Below are 26,096 nucleotides of genomic sequence, written 5' to 3'. Positions count from 1 at the left end.
AGCCATCGAGGGAGAAAGGGAGGAGCTTACGCTGAGCAACAGACCTTAGCTAATTGGATGACGGAGCTGGATGAATGGAAGTGAAGAGGCAGAAGAAGTGGGTGTTAAAAGGGGCATTGGAAAAGTAGGGTGATAAGTACAGTCAATAATTTGGAATGCAGAGTCCTGGAGATGGATGGATCAGTCTGTTCTTTCACTCTATAGCATATTAGAAATTTTACATCTCCAGTTCTTTCTACCAACCTGATGAAGACATTTGCACATCTTCTAAGTTCTTAACAAAAACAGAGTACATGAAATGGTAGCCCAACACATCAGTCATCAGGCTAGGAAAAAGCAGCTTAGTAAACAATAGCCCATCACACCATCTCCTATGTTGCTGCACTGCTCCTGCAGATGGTGCTGCCCAAGATGATGGTCTTGCCTGTGGTCATGTTAAGCCTGGCTCCATATTTCTCCACTCCTGAATTTTTCACTGATCTCCTTCCTCTAAGCAAAAGTTGTTGGTTCTCTCAGCTTCTTTCTGGCATTTCGAGAGAAGCCGGCAAAAAGGCTAAAGGCTTAGGGGACAGCTGTGTGGTCCAACTAATCCATTCAGCTCCTTTGTGACACTGACAAATAGGACATCATAAACTGAGCGAAGCACCATTGAGGCTGGATTAATCTCCTACCCCTTTCAAACAACAGACCTCCATCTCCGGTTCCAACTCATTCAACATTACAAGGACATTTTTCTCTGTCTTTAGTAGACATTTCATTTTCAGAGAAGATAAAGTAACTCTCTAGGAAAAGTTACAAGCCGTTTGCAGGAGTCAAAGAATTTCTTCGGCTGCAGGCGATGGAGGGGAGGTCAAAATGAACTTACTTTTTCCAGAGACTAGGTGCTGAGAAAGGTTTGGGGTGGGGTGTGTGGAGAACTGCTGCCCAGAAGGAAGGAACTCCAAAGTATTGGTGCCTTAAAAGAGGAGTAGGGAATCTGGGGCCTGCTAAATATTATTGAACTACAATGCCTATCATTCTGAACCATTGCTCATCTGGCTGATGGGAGCTGTTGTTCAATGCACCCAAAGAAAAATTTTTGAGGAAGGCTGGCTAAACAGCCTAGAGTGGTCATCTGACCAGATAGGCGGGATATAAATGCCACATAAATAGATAGATAGATAGATAGATAGATAGATAGATAGATAGATAGATAGATAGATAGATAGATAGATAGATAGATAGATAGATAGATAGATAGATAGATAGATAGATAGATAGATAGATAGATAGATAGATAGATAGATAGATAGTTTAACCTGGCATAAGACAGCTGCTTGTAGTCTTATCAACATGAGAAGGCAAGTAGCTATTGGCAGACATCTTCTCCCTATAGTCCTTGGGTGACAGTTTCCCAAACAACATGGCCAGTGGATTCTAGAAGCTGATAATAATAATTAAAAAATTGTAATTTTCCCAAACTCTGTTCTTTTGCCCTTTTTAAATCTTAAACTGCAGAGCTGGAAGGGACCCGATGGATGACCAAGTGCAGCCCCTGTCAAGGAGACACAGTGGACCCCCCCACACACACACAAACTCTGGCTCTGCATGCCAGAACTTAAACCACGGTGCTAACCAGAAGTTCCCTAAAACCTAAGAATCTGAAGAGTTTTATCCACCAGGAGAGGCCACCTGGTTAACTTTCATTAATTTTCTCTATTGGGCCATTAGCTACAGGATTCTGGGCACTGTAGACTAAGAATGTAATTTTTGCAGTGTTTCTATTTTAAAGCCATTTAAAACTAACCATCACCACATACTGTGTCAGTGAGGTCCATATACCTATTCATAAGCCTGATACTGTACTCCCTTCTTTGGTCTGGTCAGCATTTACTATAAAACGTCAGCACTGGGTGACCTTGAGGTGTAATATGATGAGCAAGGAAGTGACCCTTCCTCCTGCACCAAACAGCAGCCGCGACACTTCCCAACACGTGTCATGAGGCTCTGGAGGTGTTGCAAAGGTCAAACAAGCGCAGCTACCTCCACCTTGAGCAGAAAAGAAACTTCCCTGGAGCCGGCAAGATAAAGCTAACAGCGCCTCCTTGTGGCTCAAATCAGTTTGTTTCGACAACGCTAATTTTTGTTTTGCAGTCACGATTTTGATAATCCCAAAGGTTGCCACTCCCAACCTGCAAGCTTTGCAGTGTTCCGAGATTCGCTCAACAGCGACAGGATGAAGAGGGTTATTGCTTTCCTGGAGTACAGCTCCCCAAATACCTCAATAAGGATGGCCAATGGAGTTGTAGCCCAGAAGGTAGTTTAACAACAACAACCTTAAAATTGCAGAACTCCCAATTTTGGTTATTGTTTGGGTGATCTAAGGGCCTAAACAGAAGTAGAGGGAGGCCTGTGATTGCTTTCTATCATCTCTCTCTCTCTCTCTCTCTCTCTCTCTCTCACACGCACACACACACAGAGAGAGAGAGAGAGAGAGAGAGAGAGAGAGAGACCCCTTGCTTTGGCTCAGCTGTGTAATATTCTAATTTTTTATTGGGGAGGGGGATTAGTCGAACCACACACTCATCCGACATTCACACTGTATTCCCTGTCTACCTCATGCCCGAAGATATAATTAGCTCTGCTGGGAAAAATAAGATACAAGGGTAGAACACTCTCTTTCTTTCTACATAGCTGCTTCAATCAAAAACAGAGCCATCATTCTAAAGTCACGGTGTTCAAAGAGGTAAAATGTGTTGTTCTGTTTCAGTACCAACAAAAGCAATGGCAAATATATTATGGCACCTTTTAAAACAGAAAATTCGTTCCAGGATGAACTTTTGTGGATCAAAATACACTTCTTCAGACAATTCTTCAGTGTTTGAGCAAGTAGATTTTAGATTCACAAAAAAGTCACACTGAAGCAAATCAGGCTTTAAAGTGCCACAATACTTTGCTCCCCCCCCCTGCTTTCCCCACTTTTTTCATCTTTCATTTTGCTCACATGCTAAGTGCCATGAAGTTAATCATTTTTCCTAAACAAGGTGGTGGTTGGTAACCACAGGGAGAATTTCAAATGCTGAATGAAACCAGCATCTCAGCTGGCATCCCTGCCAGGCAGTCAGCCTCTGATCTTTTCTTGCATTCCATGAGGACAGGGAATACATCTGCAGAACATGGGATAAGAGGTTTGCCCACTGGGTCCCCTCCCAGTGGTTTAACTGAGTGGTCTTCTGGGAAGCGATTGAGCAGCTTCAATCATTTCAACAATGTCAAGGGTACTCTTAAAGAAACTAAAGGTAGCCCTACTTCCATCCTTAGAAGTGTGGTAGGGTTGCCTGAGGAAAACCCAGAATTTTCCTCAGCGAGCTCGTCTTGTCTGCTTCCAGCTGGACAAGCACCATCTTATTCCATCTACCGACTTCAGCTCCATGCAGAGATTGTGTTACTATTTGCTCTGAAGTATTTTAAACGCAGGGGAATTTTAGTTGATCATGTTTAGAAAAGAAAAATAAATGATTGTGTCTGACAATCTGTCACAGGTAAGACCTGTATTAGGATCAGTCTTTCAGAATGAAGATTTTTAGAATGAAATACCCACATATTTAAAGAACGGGTCTGGTTCTACTTGCAGTACATTAATTGCCCACCTCTGCTTGTCTCTACTATGACCGCAGTACACCATTTTTGTTCTATCATTGTTAACCCTCCGTTTCTCCTTTTTGCAGTTAGGCTACAAGTACGAACCCAGAAAAACCAGGTGGAATACACAGAAGCTTTCATAACTTCACATGGCAGAAGCCCTACTGCAGTTTAAAAACAGTAATCATTGCGAACCACTGTAGGGCTCCTCTACTATCAGCTGGGGTGAGAAAGCCCTTCCTCCTTTGTGAGGCTTGCTTGTCTGGTGGGTGGCTGAATGACAGTGGCCAGGGAGTGTTGCTTTAGCATCTGGGAGCCCCCACTCCCACTGTCCTGGCCTTCTATCCAGTGGCATAGGGAAGGGAGAATGTGGCATCTATCTTCTGTTTAAATTAGAGGAATTGCATTAAAACAGAGAACATTTGTTTTAAATGGGTTTTGCTCTTAATCTACAGTAAAACCTGGGGTATCAAGAGACAGGTATCTAGTTGTTTCACGTGTTCCCAAGGGCATCTGGTGGGGCCACTGTGAGATACAGGAAGCTGGACTAGTGGGCCCTTGGCCTGATCCAGTAGGAATCTTCTTGTGTTCCTAACTACTGGATAGCCCCAGGCAAAATAGAATAAAATTGTTCTAACCCAATCATATTTTTCTGCTCAAGAGAAGTGACGTTTTCACATTCCATCCCTTTCTCCATCCATTGCAGCAGTTTAGCCCCTAGCTGAGAATAAGATTCCTCAGGCTTTGTGGTCAGGGAATGAAATTTTCACCCCAAGTGTTCTGGATTGATACCCAAATCTAGAAAATACAGTTTTTCTGTATGCTTCAAAATCTCTAGCCTGCTCCCTCAATTTAAATTCCTGTTCCAGCTTCCATTTCTCAAAATCTGGGCAGCTTAGACCACTTTCTCTCCTTGAGGCACCCTCATGAGTCTCCTCTTCTTCCACAGCTAGAGGAATTCCAGTTCCCTCCACTTCCTGAGGTAAACTTTGTGCCTCTTTAGGATCAAATACCTCCACAAAATTGGAGGAAGTGTGGAAGATAAAGGATAATTGTGTTCCAAATTGACTATTGCTTTGGGACACATAGATTGGGTCAGTTCATCTCAATATGCAAATCAACTTCTCTCTAATCTTTAGAGTTTTCAAATAAAAAAAGGTTCTAGGACTCTGTGAGGCAATAAATTTCTGAAAGGGGTGTTATGAATTCTGAAAGGATTGAAGAGCCAGTAAATTATCTGCCTACTTATTCACAGAAACCATGGATGCTTCTCCCTTTTCCCTTTCCAGCAAGAATATTAAAAAGTATTTAGCACCCCTTTTCCCTTAATATTCATTACAGCTGTTCATTCTGAGGCCCAGTTTATAAGCACAAAAGATGGCAAAACAGAATTTAACCTCAGCCTCACCAAAAGACAAATGTCATGTCATCGGCATATAGCAAGACTGAGACTATGCAGCCATTGAATGAGTGAGGAAAAAATAAGGCAGAAACAGTGTCATTAAAATAACAATTGAATAAACAGAGAGACAACAAACATCCCCGTTTGACACCTGTACTTAACAAAATGTAGTTGGGTAGAGACCCTTGCCAGCCCATACTCTCCTGAACTGTAAGGGTACAGTACAATTCAATCAGTAACTTTAGAAGCTGTGTCTCAATGTCTGTCTTTTCAGACAATCCAGATTCATCACACAATGGAGACAAAAGCTAAAATATCGGTATATCCAACACAGATATGTTTGCTACAGAGCTAGTATGCTTCTGTGTCTGAGCCTTCAAACTAATGTAGCGATCTGTCATTCTGTGACCTGAAGAGAAACATGCCTGCTCCGGGCAAAGAGGTTTTGCCAACTCTGCCCTTTGATTTGTTTAAGAGATAGCGAGTGTACAATTTGCAAGGTATGTCCAAAAGATGAATTGGCCAATAGCTAGTAGGCTATTGTCTGTTCTCCTTTTTGTATGTTGGATAAATAATGCTTTTGTTTCCACTTTGAAGGAATCACACAGGTACATATTATCTATTTCAGAGAAAGCCTAACTGCAATTTGGGACCACCAGGAGGCACTGAATTTAAAAAAAGTCAGGCACCTTGGAGAAGATTTCTGTAAGGTCAGTAAACTGATCTACTGTCCACACACTCTAGGTCTGTAATTGAAGGCCACAACAGGACAGAGGCCAGAGCAAGAAGTCAGTTTTCATGTAGTGTCTCACTCTGAATGTTCTCTTAAGGAGAAGTGGTGGAATCACATCTCACTTGTGAGATTCTGGGATAAAATTACCAGCTTGTGTGTTCGTTGCTACCAATTCCCAGAACGTCCCATCTTCTAAAATATTTCTATAGAAGAACTCGGTTCTATCCACTAATCTTTATTATTAAAAACATTTTTCCAACCTTCAAAAGCTGTCTTGAGAAACCATTACAAAATGTATTTTTGGAGTATTTTAAAAAGCAAAGTTCTAGAGATCTAACGGCTAATTTTTCCATCTCTTGTCTATTTTGGCTTTAAATCCCTTGCCTATTCATGCTGTGTGATACAGTGGGGTCTTGACTTAAGAACGGCATGAGTTAAGAACATTTTGACTTAAGAACCACTCTCATAGGAAAATATTGACTTGACTTACATATTTAGATTTGAGTTAAGAACTGAAAAAAACCACGTGGGAGGCAGGGAAAGTGCAACATTTGAACTTTCGGTTAACTGTTGGCCAGTGAAAAGGGTGCCTGTCTGCTTCCTCACTCCTCCCAGCGTTTAGAGAGTGGATTGGGAGACAGTCTTCAGACTGCCTGGTAATGTACTGCCTGGACTGTATTTTCCCTGCCTTCCCTGAACCTTTCTTGACCTAAGAAAAAAAGAAACAAAATATCCCCCTCTAGTGGTCGAAGGCAGAATAGCAGCTTCCCATTAGTTTCTATGGACGGAAAAGAGCAGATATGGATCAAATGGTTTTCAATGCATTCCTATGGGAAATGCAGATTTGCCCTGAGAACTTTTTGACTTGAGAACCGCCTTCCAATACGGATTAAGTTCTCAAGTCAAGACCCCACTGTATTTGCCCCACTGGAGAAACAAATACTTCTGCCACTCTCCACCCCCCATCTCCAATTCCAGTGGGGTCCACATTAGGAGCAAGTGACAAGAAGAACAATGTGTGGTGCCATCTGTGCCTATGTGATAGTAGCCACTCATCCATTAGGGAAGTGGTGTGGCACCATGTCTCTGGCTAAGGCTAACCCCAGCTCTCCCATTCCTGCTTTCCTTTTTACAAAAGGCAGGTGTTTGTGTGAACTATGGGATGCTTGCCTTCTTTTGTTCTTCACACTGTTTTTGTGTGATTCTACCTGAATGTAGGAACACCCACTTTTGCTCCTGGCTCTGAATGCCACTAATTGCCATATCTTCGCCCCACCAGCTGCCACCGTGTTGAAAAACAACCCCCAAGCCAGCACTGTCTCTCTCCAAACCAATCTGAAGTCCCCGTGCCTACCTCAACTTCTCTGTGGCTGCTCTAAATAGCAAATACGGGGAGAGCTGATCACACACCTTCTGCATCACATGCACAGCTTTCCCCAAGCCAGTGCCTTCCAGGTAGATTGGATAGCAATTCCCATCAATCCCAGCCAGCAGGGATGTTGTAGTCCAATATATCTGGGAAATACCAGCTTGGGAAAAGCTAAGCTATGGTTTGGCTCTCAAAGTCATTTTTCAATATCCCAAACAAGGACAGCAGACAAGTCCCTTTTATTAAGAACAACTAGAGCTCACAATACACATGATATGGAATGTTTTCAATTTACATCAAACTCTTCCTTTGTCTGATTTTGTTTTGTTAAAGCAATAAATGTTTAGCAAGTTTCTGGGAGAAAGCATGAAGTGAAGGTGTCTTTACCTGCTGTTTTCTTTATTATTTGGGGCTACAAGATTTTGGTAACAACTTAAGAGATGGGCATGAATCAGAAAAATGGTGATTAATTTTGTTGATGAATCACAAATTTACATTTTTTTTTCTTGATGAATCAATGAATCAATTTATCAATTTGTTGTGTTTTTTTAACTTTAAAATGCTATAAAACAACCCCTCAAGCGCCTACAGACACAAGGATCACAGAAAAGCCTCTCTTCTACAAGCCCTGCATGTTTGGTGAAGTTTGGGTTTTGGATTTCCCAGTTATATACACCCACAAGGAGGCCCTCTGCAGGAAAGTTCCCCCCAGGCACCTAGAGACACCAAATTATGTTCATAAAATTATACAGCTTCTCATGGAGTGAACAGAGGAAAAAGAACACTCATCAGAGGGGCAGGGCTCTCTTTGAATTCAGAGCCAGAAGGGAATGGCAATCACCCCAGCCCATAAAAGTCCCTCCCAGACACTCAAACTGCAGGCGCCATGCTCAAACGCAAACAGAAAGCCCTCCTCACCAACATGAAAAAGCATTTTTGGACTACAACACCCCGAATCCTGGGCTATTTGGAGAGCTGTGGTGCAATAAATTGCCTTTTCCAAGCTCTCCACAGAATAAGAGGTCTAATTTATAATAATAGAAAAATAAGGGGGCAAATTTAACTCCTAATCTTGCAAAGCCTTGGAATTAAGAGCCCAAAGAAAAAAAATTCTGTATATGCATATTTATAATATATTGTTACGTATGACAATCTATGTGTTCCATTATATGGAAAATGTATTACATCTTGCTTTGTTGTGCAAACAACCTTTGGTGCCTCTATAAGGCAGTTTACAAACTGAACCAAAAAGAAAGAAAAAAAAGATCCACCTCTAGGCAGGGCAGGCATGTTTGAACACAGATCTCTAAGCAACCACCCTGACTCCTTTCCTGCTTCTTGTGTCTTCTACCAAGCAGCTGGGCTTTTGCTATGGATCCTGGGGGCCAAGGCACAGTTTCCCCAGGAGTCCACTTTATTCAGCAGCCAGTAAGTTATTCTTGTGAGCTGGGGCATTAAGAGGGGGGAGGGGCCGATAAGCCTGGTGGGAGCAGCAGCGAGAAGAATTCTCTCGATCTGAGGTGGCCTCTTTACTCCACCTCTCCCTGAAAGCACTAACTTCAGGATAATCTACTGGGGATTTTTTTTAAAGTCCTGATTATGTCATTGCTAGATTGACTGACAGTCCCGCCATCCCAACAGGAGTAATAATGTAAAGACAAGGAGAACACAATGGTGGCAACAGGACTGGGGCCTCTCCAGCTGTACCAGTGGCCTTATGATAAATAAATAAGTGCAAATATTGCAGAATTACCGTATTTTTCGCACCATAAAATGCACTTTTTCCCCACAAAACAGGGGGGGTGGAAAGTCTGTGCGTCTTATGGAGCGAAGAAAACAGATTATATTTTCCTGTTTTCTTCTCCTAAAAAAATGGTGCGTCTTATGGAAAGGTGTGTCTTATGGAGCAAAAAATACGGTAATAAAATTGGAGAAGACCGTTCAGGATCATGCCCAGGCCTCCTCCCTTTGCAACTGGTACTTTTTTGGTGGAAAGGTGCAGTATGAATTAGATGGGTAGGCAGATATCTTTTCTTTGTAGCAGAGTTTGTGGACTGCTGGTTTAGAGGATTTACTTTGCTGTTGTTTCCTTCATCCCTCTGAGATCCATTAATTTTTCTAGCATGGTACCTAGAAAATTTGTTCTCAGTGCCTGACCTGAGCTAACAGGATGATCATCTAAGAACCCACTCACCCCACCCCATCCCCATTCTCTCTGTAATTTTATCTCTCCTTTCTAATTTAGAGAGTACAGTATTCAGTTTTTATGTTCTTACTGTCAAACAGTTGGGAGCTAGAAACCCTTGCCTAACCTGTTGCAAATCACTCAAGAGAGCTGTCTATCAAAATATCTAGGCTCCACCCTATGTCAAACGATAAACCAATGTCCAATTTAAAATGACTCAAATTGGCTCCAGACAAGTTAACAGAATGCAGTGTGTCGGAGCATTTTGTCATTTGCCTCACCGTCTCTTTCTGCCTCAAGTATGCGTAGGGAACCCTTGGCCTTCCAGAAGCTTCTGGATTTCAGGTCCCCAAAGATAAAGGATCACACTAACCCCACTGTAATTTATTTGTGAACATTTATTTATTTATGAAATTTATACCCCACCTGTCTAGTGGCAAACCAGTATTCTGGGCAGCTAAAAAAAATGAAAATAAACAAAAGACAGAGGATAAATGGATTCAAGCTACAAACAAGTCTGCTTGCCAGTCCCCTTCCCCCCTTGATTCCTGTGCAGACAACTAAAGCAAATTCAACTGGGGACACCTTGCATTTTTTCTGCTGTGCAGTCACACAGTTAGGTATCTGACTGGTAAGCAAAGGGTCACCGTAATTTCTTGGTGGCATGTAATTATATTTATATATATTACTGGAAATTTAGGTACTCATTACATTACAACTGGGATAATTCAGAACCATATATTACTTCTGGTGAAATCCATTTCTCCCCTATTTGATGTGAGACTAGCAACCAAGCTGGGAGGATACAGGGGAGCCTGAGGGAAGCAGTGGGGGACAGACGATCTTTTAAAACCAAGAAGTCTTGACAGTTTGACTCTGTGAACTCTGCTTCACCACCACCGCCAGCAGCCCCTGGCCCAAGGAAAAAATAGCTGTCCTAAAATGGAGATGGATGCATTTCACTTCACCTACTTCTTTGTCTCAGATTGCTCAACAGCCAGAGGTGACAATTCTCCAGCAGTTGCCATGGATGCCGCAGGCTCTTCCTCCAGCCAGCAGGAAGAAGCAAATCAAAAAAGGTAGGAAGTTCAGCAAGTGAATGAAAATCATGCCTACAGTTATCCAGACTGAAATTCTGCACTGAAAGTTCCAGATGGAGATGGATGTGGCTCAGTGCAGATCTGTAACATTCCACAATCAGGCTGCATTCCAGAATATTGGGAGGGGGGGGAGACAAGGGATAGAACACCCCTCCACCCTTAATTTGCACATTATATATTGCCTGATGTTTCAACATATGGTTGAGTTTTAACAGTCAAAGATCCATTGGCAGCACTTCCTCCCTATTTGAATAGAAATAAAAATTCAGGGCAGCCTAAAACTCACTTGCATCACTTTATTAATAGCTGACAGTTGTCTCCACAGATAAGAAAGCAGAGAAGGGGATGCATTTGTAACCATTTGCTCAGCTGCAGGAACATCTGCCTGCATAAACCCAGCATCTAGGAACAACATGAATCAGTCTGATGGATTCAACTAGACAAGTAATTCAGGTCCCTCCTTTACTGTGTGGTGGCTGTGGCAAGTTAGCCCAGCAGACTGACACTCATTGTTTCCCCTTATACATGCCTATCACTTTGCGGCTGAGCATGTGTCCTCCTGCATAGAAAATGGTCTTTTATTTGAAGGCATTGCTTTGTTTGAAAGGCTGTCCAATCCACACCCAGTGGAAAGACGGAAAGTAGCAAAGGCCTTGATTTAGATGATCAGAATTAATACCTGTACAGAAAAAGTGAAACAGAGCTGGAGAACACATTGGTTATGCCATCATCCTGCCTATTCACTGAATTTTACAGGGGCTTCAGATATTGTTTTACAAGGGCTTTGGACATTGTTCTCCTCTGCTCATAATTGCTCTTTTCTGTCAGTTGTTCTGTCTTTTCTCTTCCTGTGGGAAGATCTTTAAGAATAAAAACATGGAGGAGCTGCATGGTGCCTTTCTGACTGTCAGCATGAGGAGCCTTCTCTAAGGAAATACCTTTACCAGGCTCACAGATGGCTTGATAACAGCCTTTCCCATTGTAACCAGGATGAATTACATTTCTTTTTCAAGTACAGTAATTATTTCTGAATGTGCAGCCATGCTTATAAATCAGTATACATGAAACTTGCCTTTCTGTTTTTGGAATGTGAAAGTGTCATTTTTTGTAGGGAAAAAAAGGATCTGACAAATGCAGGGAAATGAAATGACCAAGACCCACTTGTGGTGCATCTTCTTTCATGTTCAAATGCTGCTAGCCTCTGCTTGCAATATTCGGATGTCTCGCTGAAATCAAGGGGCTCCATTCTTAATAGGCATGCCTTAGATATGAGATGCATGCGTTAGACCTGGCACCCTTGAGAACCTATATGAGATGGTGCCTAACCCAGGTTCCCACCAAGGACAGACAAATCTGTCAGATTCACTTTCTTCCACATTTGCTTCTTTAAAAACCCCAAATTACTTTTGTCTAATTTGTGGGGAAATTAGTCATGCTGGGCAGTTCTTATGTAAAATGAACAAAATGAAAATCTCAGACATACATATATCATCACCACTGGATCATTGCTGGTGAGTTCTGATCCCAGTGGTAGTGACCAGCTGCATTTTTTAAAATAAACTATTAAAGCGCCCCCCGCCACCACCAAGCATACCAAGGCTCCCAAAGCAAAAGGGCAAGAGGGAGCCCTAAGAGCCTCAGAACCTAAAATGGGGGTGAGGGTGGCGATAGGAAGCTCTCCGTGAGGTTAAATTAAATGTTTCCAAAGCCTGATCCTGGTTATTCCAGCATAAAATTACATAACAGGATTCAGTCATTGTTAAGCGCTCTGCTTAGATGGACAATTCTGTCAGTTTTGCTTTTCTCATATGTTTAGGTTTTGAATGTCAACCTTTTTCGATAAAAATTATTCTAAAAATCTGAAAATGTTGAGAGGGTTTTATTAAAGAAAACCAAACCAAACACATATCCACAATTCCTATGCGCCAGAATGACCTAGAATGAAACTGTCAAGAACACTGGAGAAATTTAAAATGGCAGCTGAGATGACCCAGTCACATGCTACTGATCACAGCACTGCAGCAGGTATTGGTATCTACTACCCAGAGCATCACCAGATGAGTCTCTTAGGCCACATTGGCACTTGCTTCTCTTTCAACATACATCTGTACACATTTTACTCATCACTAGTGACATTACAGATATTGGCCAATAGGTACTACGTACTACATTGTGCATGAGACACTGTTGAAACCACATTCCAACAATAGTGTTGCTACTCTTATTGTTACAATATCTGCCATTCATTCTCCAGTGGCAGTGTATTGTGATTTAGGTAAGGTTTCCATACAAAAGAGTTGCTGTCCTAGGACTTTGATATTTCCCACTCTGAGAAATGACTAACTTCTTTCATGTCAAAACATTCTAAGGAAAATCCCTCACAGTAAAGGTATCTCTACTATGTGTCCAATAGCAGTGAATTTGATTGTTCATATTTGTTGTGTGTGTTATGTGAGTAGCTGTAGCCATACTCTGATGTTGAATGAATGCACCAGCAGGAGGAGGTTAGTCCCAGTTCCTTCTACCACTATTTCTACCATGTGATCCTGTTTCAAGTCTTTGATCCTTAGACCACAAAGAGACCTCCAGTTGAAGCCAGATAGATCCATCTGTCTTGGGATCTCAGCTTTCTGAGGAAGAAGGTTTCTTCTGCCCCTGGAGGTTCTCCATGCAGTCTGGAACCAAATTTAAATATTGACCCATTGGTTCATTAAGTGGAATGGTCTAAACTGTGGCAGTGAATTACCACTAGTTAAGAAGGCACCACTTCTATCCTTCCTAGCATGCCAATCAGAAGTTATGGTGCAATGAGGTAAGGAAGCAGTAACTCATTAATGAAATGCCATTTACACCACTGCTGTGTGTTGGAAGATCATATTTTAATGACAATGACTGAGATGTCCTTCCTGTTTTATAGGATTCTGTCTAAGGCTATGATAGGGCTTATTATATTCGGACCATTGATATCATCTTCCACTGGATTTGCTCACTGCCTGCCACCAGCTAGCTTTTCAACTGGCTTCTGAACTTCAAAGCTTCTGCATTTCCTCTCTGTGTAGTATAATCCATTAATCTTATTATGCTCTTACTTCCTGTCAGATTTAATGGAGCTGATGATGATACAAAATGCACAGATGTACCAGGTAGTCATGAACAACCTGGCCATGACGGCAATGGCACACTTTGAACAGAGCCCTGCACAGGTAGATAACGAGAACTGAACTGTTACGTATACACCCTTAGTCATGCCCCATTAAAATAGGCTTTAAATATGAATCAACGGAAGAATTTAAGGGACAGTACTACTTAAAATTATTTGAGAAATTGATTATGAACATGACCCAGCTGAATGGAAGCAGAAGAGACAAGAACATGTTTCACTTTCTTTCAATGAAACTAATTACCTTAGGAACTTTTAACGGGTTGGATCCTGCTCCCTTTTCTTTGAAATTAGTCCTTCAAACTGAATCCCAAGAACCAAATAGGAAAGAAACATTTTTTTTCAAATTCTAAAACTGCAATTTAGAAGGTGAAATATTAATGTGGATTATTGAATATGTGTGATTTCTTCCCCACACCCCTTCATCATTGGTTAACCAACAGAAGCATAAACCATAACACGTCTGCTGCTATCTTGCATTGCATTTACACTACAGATTCAGCCTGAAATTAAACATGATACAGGTTACAGAGTTAATGTGAAAAACAGAAATCCTCATCTTAGTTTTCCTGCCCTCTTGTTATTTCTTCTCTCTGACTGGTAGGGGCCAGCAGGCAAACAGGCAGGTAAAGAAATGTGGGCTGTGATATCACACAACATATTTCCTTAACTATACCTGAGGAGACAGGAAGAAGGTAACTGAGGAAAGTTGGGATGGCTTGCCATCTTTATTTTTTTTATTTTATTTATTTATTGTCATTGTAAGTATATACACTGTACTGTATACCCATACAATGAAATTCACAGACATCCAGAGACCAGACACATGCACACACATAAAATTCCCCAAACACTCCCCACCCACTAAAAAAAAAGTTGGGGAAGTTGGAATGGCTTGCCATCTTTAGCAGCAATATTATGAATTTCAGCTTTATCAGATTACAGGGAGATGGGTTGTGCAGTCTGGCTGTTCTTCTGAAACTGGCAAAACATTTTCAGGCTAAGCATCATTGTCATCCTCATCATCTTAGAACTGCAGTGCTGGATATATGAAAGGGGGCAGGAACACATACATACAAAGCACCGACACACTATGAGAAACATCCTCAGCAGTTAAATGTGGGCGGAGAAACTATGGACCTTCAGTTGTGCTGGGACTCCAGCTTCCACCACCCCCAGCCAGCATCTCCTGTTGTTGCATATGACGGGAGTTGTAGTCTGCTGCCTGGAGGGGCACAATTTCCCTACTTCTGCTCTATTGAACTGCATGAATATTAAGCATATTGTTATTTTGGTTAAAATTAATGATGTTATGATACTCTTCTAGAAGCTTAACAGAGAAAATGGATTAACTCTTTCTTCCTCCTTTCCTTCATGAATTACCATCTGCCTTGCATCTAGACCAGTGGTTCTTAACCTTTGTTACTCGGATGTTTTTGAACTGCAACTCCCAGAAACCCCAGCCAGCACAGTTGGTGGTGAAGGCTTCTGGGAGTTGCAGTCCAAAACTCCTGAGTAACCCAAGGTTAAGAACCAGTGATCTAGACATAGCTCTACTGCAAGCTAGAGTCAGAGGGAGGGACTTGGGACCGTATTGCACATGATGTACAGTTCTGTGATTCTTTATTATGGCACTATTTTTAATTAAACCCAAAGAGCTATAAGAGATGGAACTTCAAAACAGAGGAGCAACTGAGGGAAAGGTCATCTAACCTTATTTTGCCGTAGCTTGCCTGCTCAAACAGTGGAGCAGTAAGGTCATTCTAGATTTAACAGTTTTAAAGGGATTGTGCCTCTTTAGGTGTTAAAATGTATTACCTTAGCTACTTCAAAATGCGATAAGCCAGACAGGTTGCATTTGGGGGCCCTCCTGCCCCAAAGTTCTCACCTGATGGCACCCTAGTGTTCAAAGTCCCGTACAGTATTTCTCTTTCAGAGAAGAAAACATCGTGGGGGGAGGTGGGGGTAGAGGGGCAAATAGGAGGATAGATTTTGTTGTGTAATTTCTCGAGATTCTCATTTTCTGTTCCTTGCAGGCCTCCAATGTCCTTTGGCACATAGAGGAAGACGAAGAGAATAGCCCCACACCCTTTGTATTCCACCACCATTATATCCCTTATCCAAACACTGTTCCAGTCATGGCATGGCAGCCCCCTTTTCAACCACCAGCTTGGCCCCGACAACAACCAGTCATCCGCCACGTGGGCCCGTCCATTCAGACAAGAAGGGGACCCGATGGGTAAGGGTAGCTGGGGGGGGGGAACAAAAACACCATGAACTACAGGGGAAGGCAGAGGGGATAGTTTTCCTTAGATGTTTGAACACATCATGCTAACAGAATCCGTGAGACAGTAGCAGCTCATCTTAAGGGAACATCTATATCAGTGGTTCTTAACCTTTGTTACTCAGGTGTTTTTGAACTGCAACTCCCAGAAACCCCAGCCAGCAGAGCTGATGGTGAAGGCTTCTGGGAGTTGCAGTCCAAAAACACCGGAGTAACAAAGGTTAAGAACCAGCGATCTATATCACCTTTTCCCCAGGTTTATTAATTTTTACTAGGAGTAGAAAGAGAAAATCAAGTATATTCTCTACTATCTTATATACCTACATCTATCTCATACTGTCTATTCTTCTTTCCCGATGACTATTTATCATTTAAGTTCTTAACACATAAGACTGCATTACACCCTTCTCTTCTCCCCTCTTTTCTCCCTCTTCCATCTCACAGCCACTTCTTCCTGCATACTTGGACCACCCATCACCTCATTTGATTTTCTTTTTTTCCCCATTTCCACTCTGTTCCTCCAACTCTGAACTGGATCTATTATCTTGATTCATTTGCAATATTTAAATCTCTTTTTGATACTGCCTTTTATTGATGTCCCTAGTTTCTCCAAAGCTTCTTCACATAAAGTCCTCTTGAGCTCCATCTGCTGGTACAGTTTTTCTCTTTTTTCTCTATTTGCCCTTTCGATTCAGGTATTCTGCTGGGGACTCTTTGAAGACAAATCTATTTTTAGTTCCTTCAATTCCACCAAAATTTGAAGAAAAAAATTTTGTTTCTGTAGATGATTCATTCTCAGGAGATTTCCATCTTGCATCCAATTTCCTGGGCTTGCTGGATTCTCTGCAATCTACGATCAGATGTATCTGTGAAGATTCTCAGTCATCCAGGTGAGGTTATCTGGAAGTTGAGTCATGGCAACTAGACTTCTTTCTTGTTTGGTTGAAATGTTTCACTACTCAACCAAGCAGCTTCTTCAGTCTTCTGTGATCAGATGGTTCGGCATCAATTAAACAGTTTCAATAACTTGTAAATCCCTTCTGTATTTTCCAATGTCTTTTTATTTAAGCTTTGAAAAAGAGAGTTCCTTTAGATATCTTTAATTTCCTTAATTTCTGCATTTGCTATCTTTAGAGGCTCCAATTTTCTTTACATCCAGCAGAGGGAGGATTTATCCCTACTGCTCCCCTCTATCATCCGGAGAAACCGGATTATTATTCAGAGTTCAACCATTCCTTTCCTTCCGCTTTGCCTTCCTAAGCTTATCTTTAAATCTCTGAATTGCCAAAATGGGTTCTTTTTAACAATATAATATTTACAAAGCTCTCAGCTCTCTCTTTCTGCCCTTTAAGTACTTCAATTCTTCTAACCAGTCTTTTCACAACTTTTAACAACTCCTTATGCCTTACTGTGGGAGGAAGGGATCTGTTCTAAGTAATTTTCTCTTTGTAGCTCTTTATTTGCTCCAAACAGTCTTCACAAGAATGCTCTGCTCTCTTTACAATTATTGATTACTTTATTAGGGCTGATAATTTTTCAGCCTGTTTCTTCACTACAGCAACGAAGCATTCCGTCATCAGTTGGCTAAAGATTTATAGTCATAGCAACTTTTCTTATATCATTCCTTTAGTAAAGTCCCGAGTGGTATTTTCCTCTTTAGTACTCATAAGAGAACAGCTCTGTCTTTTTTCTTATCTGTGTGCCACTTTTACTCTATATTTTTAATGAAGGCTTTGGAGAGAAAAGAATTACTGTCCATCTGTCACGTCTGTTAAGCTCTGCTCCTGCCCTGATTAGTTCATGTTAGTTCATGAATTTAACCTGAGACTATAAGGGGAGGGGCGAGGAAATCTTGTTTATTTCCATGCTAGTCTTTTTTGTTATTGAGCAATCCCTGTGGTGGCAATAGGTTCATAAGTTTTCAGATGTAAACTTTTCCATCTGCTTACTAATAAAGATTGAAATCATGCCTCTTCTTCTTCTTTTTCAAATGGAAATTCTACTTCCAAATCAGTGGAAGTGGCGTATATTGTGAACATTTATGGAAAAAAACGATCCAAGTATTTGGCATGGCTGGCTGAATGCTTAAGAGAAGGCTAATGGAGATCAGTGGTGAGATCCCATGCTTTAGATCAGACAGCCTTTCCCAACATGGAGTCCACCATCCCCAGCCAGTAATTCTATTATGGGATTTGCCAAAACTATCAAATTGAGACAGGTAACTTTAAAACAATAGAACACTTTGGAAGGTGTCAGCAACAATTGAACTCCCAGTGGGTCAATGATAATAACACATTCCTTATTCTCTGTAAATCCCACTTTTTATTCCAAAATCAATAATGAATTAATTAAAACTTAAGGGGACTGCAGTGATTTCATTTACACAGACTCAAGAGCAGGGAATTAATCTCCCAGTTTATGCTGAGTAACATTTAAAACAACAGAATATGGAGAAACAGAATGGTGTCTAACTAGCAAAAACACAGACAAGGCAGTGTTTTTACTCTCCTACCTGTAAAATCTATACGCAGAACATATTGTACATACATAAAACTGGATCCAGATAAAGAAGCGAACATTGGTGGAAGAAACACCAATAAAGATATGATGGTTACATTATATTACTGGCACTAAGAAGAAATGACTTGAAACTAGTACTGAGGAAGATTAAAGAAAGTGTGAAAGCAGGATTACAGTATTACATTGACTACAGAAGGTTGACAATGAATATATCAAAACAGTTAAAGGTTAGTTGTACCCTGTATTAATCTTCAATTCAAATGGAGACTGCTGCCAAGAAATCAGAAGAAGATTGTGACTGGGTTGCTATGAAGCAACTAAGATCCTTAAGAGTAAGACTGGCGACTAAGACCATCCACACTATTGTATTCCTGACTGTGATGTAAGGATATGAACGCTGCACAGCAAAGAAAGCTGATAGGAAAAATTATTCCTTGGCATATGCTGTGGGCTATACAGATGTCACTGGCCATTACAAAGACAAGTAAGTGGGTGATAAGTCAATCTGGAAATCCTCTGAGAGAGGAGGACCTCAGGAAAAGAAGAGGAAGACCTAACATGAGATAGATTGTCCCCAGAAAGAAAAAGAAAAAAAAACCAAAAACAGTCTTTAGTTTTGAAGACCTGAGCAAGGCTGTTAATGATGGGACATTCTGGAGGCCCCTAATTCATAGGGTTACCATAGATCGGAAGTAACTTGATGTCACAAAATTAACAAATCAATGTTCTGCCTTAAGAAGGTGGAGAGATTTGTGTGTGTGTGTGTGTGTGTGTGTGTCTCTCTGTGTGTGTGTCTGTGTGTCTGTGTGTGTGTGTGTGTGTGTGTGTGTGTGTGTGTGTGTGTGTGTGTGTGTGTGTGTGAGAGAGAGAGAGAGAGAGAGAGAGAGAGAGAGAGAGAGCAATTCCATGGGGAACAAAGTGAAATTAAGGACTGTGTCTACTTTTAGGAGCCTTCTCAGCTCTTAAGATCTTTAAGGGAGGCCCTTCTGTTAGTCTCACCACCTTCGTAGGTACCTCAGATGGGAACATGAGAGAGGGCCTTCTCCGTAGCTGCTCAGAGGCTGTAGAACGCCCTCCCCTGGAAGGGCTAAACTGACCACCACCCTCTTCCCCTTCCAGCCTTCCAGGCATTTAACAACTAATTAGGCAATTTTTATGTCATGTGCTGGATGCTGTTATAATTTATGTGTGTTAATGTGATCTATGGGTTTTTAACAGTTTTAAGTAATTGTTTTAATATTGCTGTATGTTTAATTGTTTTTTAGTTGTAGAATATATTGTGGGTTTAGTCCGTTCATTTTTAATAACTTGTGAGCTACCTAGGATCCCTTAAGTGGCAGAAAAGTGGCCCACAAATGGAAATAAATAAATAAATGGTTGTGCAGATCAGCCATAGTTGGGATGGATCACCATAAACGGGAATGCTGTGCTTTTTTGCTTGAATTAAATCTCCGATCCTAACGTTCTAAATTTTTCATCAAACACCAGCAGCTCCTGTCATCAGAATAAGGTTGCAGTCGTGAGTGCCTATCTATCTTGTATAATGTATTATCTTTCTTCATGTCCAGGAGTAGAAATATTGGCCAAAATCTCTTGCTTAGCATAGTAAATCACACTAGAATAAGCCCACTAAATCAATGGGGATTTGGTGATTCAACTTTTCCTAATTTCCATTAATTCAAATGGAAAGTTTAACTGACCTAACTACGCTAAAGTAACAGTGAGAGTAGCCCCATTTGAAAAAATTACACTTATGGGGGAGTTGATTCACCAAATCCTCATTGATTCAACAGGTCTACCCTAATGTGCTTTACTATGCTAAGCAACAGGATTTTGCCCTGTGTGAGAGTAGTAGTAGTGTCTCAGCAGATGACTCCTTAAACCTTCGCCCTGTGGCTTGGAACATTTCACCTGATACTGTAGGTACTGGCTGAACTTATTTATGCTGCATTTATATACAAGTGGTGCCTCGATTAACATGCACCCCGTTTAACGACGAAATCGCATACCGACGAACTTTTTGTGATCGCTTTTGCGATTGCATTGCGATGTTTTAAATGGGGAAAAATCACTTTGCAATGATTGGTACCCTGTTTTGCTTACCGATTAACGCAAAGTGATGATTTTTCTAACAGCTGATTGGCGGTTCCAAAATGGCCGCTGGGGAAAAAAATGGCCGCCCGCTGTGTTTTCGCACGGATTCCTCGCTTACCGGGCATCAAAAATAGCTGCCGTATGGAGGATTTCCGCTTTAAGGTGAGTTTTAAGCCCATAGGAACAAATTAAACATGTTTTAATGCATTCCTGTGGGCTTTTTAAAATAGCATAGCGACGAAATCGCTTTGCAGCAATTTTTGCTGCACCAATTAACGTCGCTATGCGAGGCACCACTGTATTTATTTCTTACACTTATAGTAAGTAACTGGATTTTGCAAAAGAAATATGAAAGCTTCTTTGGGGGAATGTGTAATTCTGTGTCATGTAAAGCAGATTCCTTTACTTGCATTATAACAAGCACAGAAAATCACTGGTGGAGTCTTCTCCCCCAACCTGTCCCCCTTTTTAGTAACACTTCTTCTTGTTTACTTTCCCCAATAGTCAAGCGGTTCCTCCACCCCCTCCACCAAGTGCCACAGGAACTGTAACAGCTGATGTCCCACCAGCTTCAGGTAAGGGTGAAGAATACAGCCTCGAAGTGGGTCTTTCCTAGTGTCTACTTCCTAGGATAACTACCATTCCTACCCAAGCTTCCTCTCAGGATAGCTTTTCAGAGGTGCATTGTTGCTGCCAGCCTTGTCTTGGCATGACAACACCTTTGCCAGCTACCCCAATGCTCTACAATACCTTCCATCCTTTTTATTTGTTAAGTTACTGTCCACTTGTACCTATTGCCTAATGTTCTTATCTCTTTGCCACTGCCTGTTGGGAAGGGACAAGGAAGCATTACAGAATTTAGCTTCTCTTGACTGGGGGAGCATTGGAGATGCATGCTATTCTCAGATTTGTTTTATTTACAAATATAAAGAGAGCTTTGGGGAAGCAAACAGGCACATTACACGAACATTCTCCACATTACAAATCATGAAGGACCGATTGTTTTGTTTCAGAGCATGTCTGGACATGCAGCTCACCAGTTGGATCTCTCTTGGTGCTGTTTGATTTTAATAAAATTACAGTGTCCACATGTATTTTGACCTTTTTTAGAGCCATCCACCTCTTTTTTGGCACAGTGCTAGGGCTACAGCTTTTGGGGCGTGATTTGGAGTGCTCCTAATTATCCCATTCTGTAGTCCATGTGGATGGTTACTTTGCACCAAAATACAACTGTGGATGGTTTTATCTGAGTTGACAACCCTGTGATGCATTTGGTGGGTTGTGGCATTGAAATGGATGATGGAGAACCCCACTTCTCTATTTTCATCTAGTCTACCATTTTAGATTTTTAAAAAACATATCTTCCTATTGATGCAGTGCTATTCTAGATAAATGAGATATATTGGTGGTATTATGTGTTGCATGATAGGTAGACACTGTTGTGCTATGTCATTTACTTTATTTAACAACAAAAAGGAAGTCACCACAGCCCAAACAATGAACATAGGAAATGGCATGGAAGGGGGTGGGGAGGGGAGTATAATTAATTAAAAGTCCCCTTCCATTAATTGGAGCAGTCTAAAGAAGTGTCTGTTCTGGACCCTTCTCATAGGAGAAAAAAGATCAGTCAATATGAATGGAAGAATTAATCAAGTGTAAGATAAAATAGATCTTTAAAAGTAACATTTTAAGCATGAACCAGACCACTCCAACTTCCTCTGTCTGGATATGTCCTTAGTCTCTGCCCATGTATTCACAATATCACTGATACCGTTATACTCCGTGCTTTGCTGCACTAGAGCGACTAACAGAACCAGTTTGTTCTTCTAGAGTACTATGACTTCAGCGAAGGTCAATTATGATGTGAAAATCTCACCTGTTCACCCTCCAATATTCATCCAGCATGGCTATCTGGAACTTCTCCTGCCATCCCTTCAAGCACCAGATGTTGATTAAGCAGACTTGGAGCTTGGCCTGACATGAATAATTCCGTGCAAATAGCTCCCTGACATTGGATCAAGACCTTCAAAGAGTTGCCTTTGTGTATATGTATGTTATGAGAACCAGAAATATACAGTACTTTATTATGTATTTTGGGGGAGGAGTAAACTTAATCCTCTGTAAATGAGAGTTTATTCGCCTTCTTTTTGAACGGAACAGAATATTCATAGCTACTGATTGCCCTTGACTTCTAATTTTGATAATACTCTTGCTCTCACAAAAACAACAGGTCTCCTTAAATGTGACACTAGTGTGGTGTAGCGATATACTGTATATATAAGTGTATGATGATGCTGCTGCTCTTGCAATCCATGCTGGATTGAGCCCACTGTAGTTCTAGAGACCAGACTACACAATGAAAATCAAAAGGAGGATATTACGTTACAAACAGATAAGTAATGCAGAAAACATCTGACTACAAGAGGCCATCTAGAAACCAGGAGGAAACAGGAAAAGACTTTATACCCACATTCTTTTCTCTAAAACAGAAACGGCCCTCCTGGCAAGATTGATTGATTGATTGATCTGGATGCTAGTGTATTTAATTAACATTTTGCACACAGACCCATCAGTAAGTGGACGAGTTGCCCAGATAGGCGGGGTATAAATCAAATAAATACTGTAAATAAATAAATAAGTGGAAGAAACTCTACGTCCATCTTGTCTGTTGCATCCCTTTGCATCCTCCCTACAACATGCTTGGGAAATATAGAGGGAACGAAATGGAAGTGAGGTTTCTCCACTCCATGTTGCAGCTCCATGGGATTCCAGTCCCTGAATCCTTCAGAAGCCAGTTGTCTATGAACAGCAGCTAAATGAGGAAGCGGAGCTGATTGCCTGCTTTGACTAATTTTTAAAATCAGGCAAAAATGCAGCTAAAACAACAACAGGCAGTGTGGAAGTGTCTGGCCTGGTTTGTAGGTGGATCCTGCCTTGATAATTTTGGTGAATGTGAATAGACAGAGGCAGAGTGGCCTTCTTCAGTGGCCTTACCATAGGTTGTGTGTTCTACAGCTGGCTGAAAGGAACATTCCAGAATGTGGTGTTTCTGCTGTATTTCATGTCATAGTCTGTACTATGGATTCAGGGGAGGTGAAATATGTATTACAGACTTACGGTAAAAGAGACTAGGAAAAAGTTTAAGTGGCACCTACGTGGCAGGCTGGTTTTGCCATGTTTAGAGGGAGCCCTTGCTGGGACGGTTTGGCAATGATCAGAAGGAATCCTGGCACTCCAGAAGCCTCCCTCACCCTTCCAAAAATGTTTAATCATTCTTTTAAAAATATTTATATCATAAGAGAGCTCAAGGGGGAGTTTTAACTGGAGAAACTGTTAAATCCATTTTCCAGGTTAAAAAAAGCCGATTGCAGCAACATACACTATCATTCTACTTAAAAATTAATATGCAAATTAGTCCTTTAAGAGTTTTGACTCGTTGGGATGCCAATAGATCTGACAAATGGCCTTCAATTCCCACTGAGATCACCAACCATGCTCTACGGGAAAACACCGGGAGCATCCATACGCCAGATGTCACTGGATTTATCATAAGCAATTTTCTCTGTGCAGAAATCTGCAGTACAGTATTCTCACCCGCTGACTCAATTACAAGTCTCAGACTTCTTTGCAGAATGCTCTGAGAGCTTACATAGAATAAACTTGACATAAGGGGGGGCAGGATATACCTTGGCTGGGAAAGGTAAGTCAAGGATTTGAGTGACACACATTTTTATTTCTCCTGTCCATCTAATCCAGGTGTGGGACTGGATGTCAGCCAGGGCAAGTGTGTGGAGTCAGAAATGGACTAAGAGCTGATTAACTGAAGCTCAGTTCAGTCAAAATGTGAACACTGATGCAGTTGTTTTTTCTGATGCTTTGACCGGAGCTGAATTAGTGTTTAGCCTGCTCTATACAGGACTGTGCCTCCCAAAGGGATCAGTTTCATACTTTCAGAGTGTGAGTTTCAGTTAATAAATAAGTCAATTAAGAAAGCTTTAATGGAGGGGCGTGGAAACTTTGTCCCTCTTGGTATTTTGAATGCAACTTCCACATATCCCTTCCAGTGACCATGATGGATAGGACCTCCGAAATCATCTGGACAGCCAACAGCTATTCACCCTTGTTTTAACCAATTAAGTGATGCAGGCCAATAGTAGTCAGCAACCATTAATTGTTTCCTAAAATTTGTAAGATTTAGTTTGGAGCTAGGTTCTGTATGTAAAGGTCAGTCTCCTTGAGAGCAAAATCCATTGATCTCAAGTGACATACCTATAGTTAGGCTGTTCAAGTATTGCATCATTGCAACATCTGACCATGTATAACAGAGGATGGCATGACATCATATTGTGACATCATTGCACGGATGCGAACAGAAATCATTTAAATCTCCCATGAGAATGACTGGGAGAACATTTCCTTGCCTGAGAACATTTAGTTGGCAACAAGGCTGTTGTTCATCCCTGGCCACAGGAAGCCATTCCCTTCCATATCTGTCTCACAATCATGCCATAAATACCAGAAATGGCTGAGGCCAGCCAAGATATGAAACATACAGATTGACTCACAGGTGCATTGCTGCCCGAGCAAAAAGCCATGTGCAAAGGGAGTGGCTTAGTGCCATTCTCTGCATCGTATGATGGGCTCAGAGTATAGTTGGCACCTAACCTGTCATGTTGGAGAATAAGTGTCTGGGATGGTGAGTTGAAATGGTAGTTCTTGATCGTTTAATTTGTTTGTGGGAAATATTGCACTCATTTTTGACACTTTAACAGGGATCTCTGTGCCCTAGTCAAGTCTTGTGCTTAGCTGTCCATTGAAGCATAATAATCTAGATATAGCAGGCTTAAAATGACACTGAAATGATGAAGGGGTCTTGTGCACATGACATGGACTGGTCTTTTTCTCGAGATAGCATTGGTAACTTGGAGTCATTAAATCGTTGCTGCTTCCCACACTAGTGCAAGAATATAAGAAGCTGTAGACCAGGGGTGTCCAACCTTTCACCTTCCCTGGGCCACATTAGAAGATGAAAATTTGGTTTGGGCCACACATACATTTGGTTTGGGCCGCATGGGGGGGCAGCCCTAGCCATCCTCCGCAGCCCCGCTCCAAGCACGCTTAACAGCAGCTGCGATCTCAGAGAGCAGAGGCTGCCAGCTTCGACTTCGGCGGCTTTATGGGGCCGGGAGGGGGTCCACCTATTGACGGGGACAGCGCAATGCAGTCACGCAGCCCCCCTGTCCCCTCCCCTCCCACTCCTTCCTTCCTTCCCTTTCTCCCCCTCTACTGTTGTGACATGCCCCGGCCACATTCCGGCCGCAAGCGCCGACAGTGTAACTTGAAACTTTGGAATTTCTTTAAAAATAAAAAATTGCACTGGGCCGCATTACGAGCTGACCTGGGCTGCATGCGGCCCTTGGGCCACAGGTTGGACAAGCCTGCTGTAGACTGAATGTGGAGAGCCTTTGGTCCTTCTCAGGGGTTTTCAGCCATAAGTCCCACAACCTGCTGCCACTGCCCATGCTTGCTTAGTGTGAAGCAATTGTAGGCCAAGGTCCTAGGAAGCCAGAGAATCCCACCTGTGCACATATCTTATTTCATATTCTTGGTATCTCCCTACTCCTGCAT

The 26,096-nt window shown here is 41.7% G+C and overlaps 1 protein-coding gene across 1 annotated transcript; it reads left to right on the top strand.

The window, feature by feature from the left end:
• The first annotated feature begins 5,817 nt into the window (after nt 1–5,817).
• PRR29 (proline rich 29) lies at nt 5,818–22,593 on the top strand. Its single transcript, XM_020785613.3, has 6 exons — nt 5,818–8,553; nt 10,296–10,389; nt 13,510–13,613; nt 15,607–15,809; nt 20,973–21,043; nt 22,299–22,593. Exons 1-6 carry the CDS (start codon nt 8,497–8,499, stop codon nt 22,328–22,330), a joined length of 561 nt encoding a protein of 186 aa, XP_020641272.3. The 5' UTR covers nt 5,818–8,496; the 3' UTR covers nt 22,331–22,593.
• Nucleotides 22,594–26,096: the final 3,503 nt, after the last annotated feature.

The sequence above is a fragment of the Pogona vitticeps genome, chromosome 6, assembly GCF_051106095.1.
Source record: "Pogona vitticeps strain Pit_001003342236 chromosome 6, PviZW2.1, whole genome shotgun sequence".
NCBI classification, from domain to species: Eukaryota; Metazoa; Chordata; class Lepidosauria; order Squamata; family Agamidae; genus Pogona; species Pogona vitticeps.
This window is presented reverse-complemented; position numbering and strand designations above follow the sequence as displayed.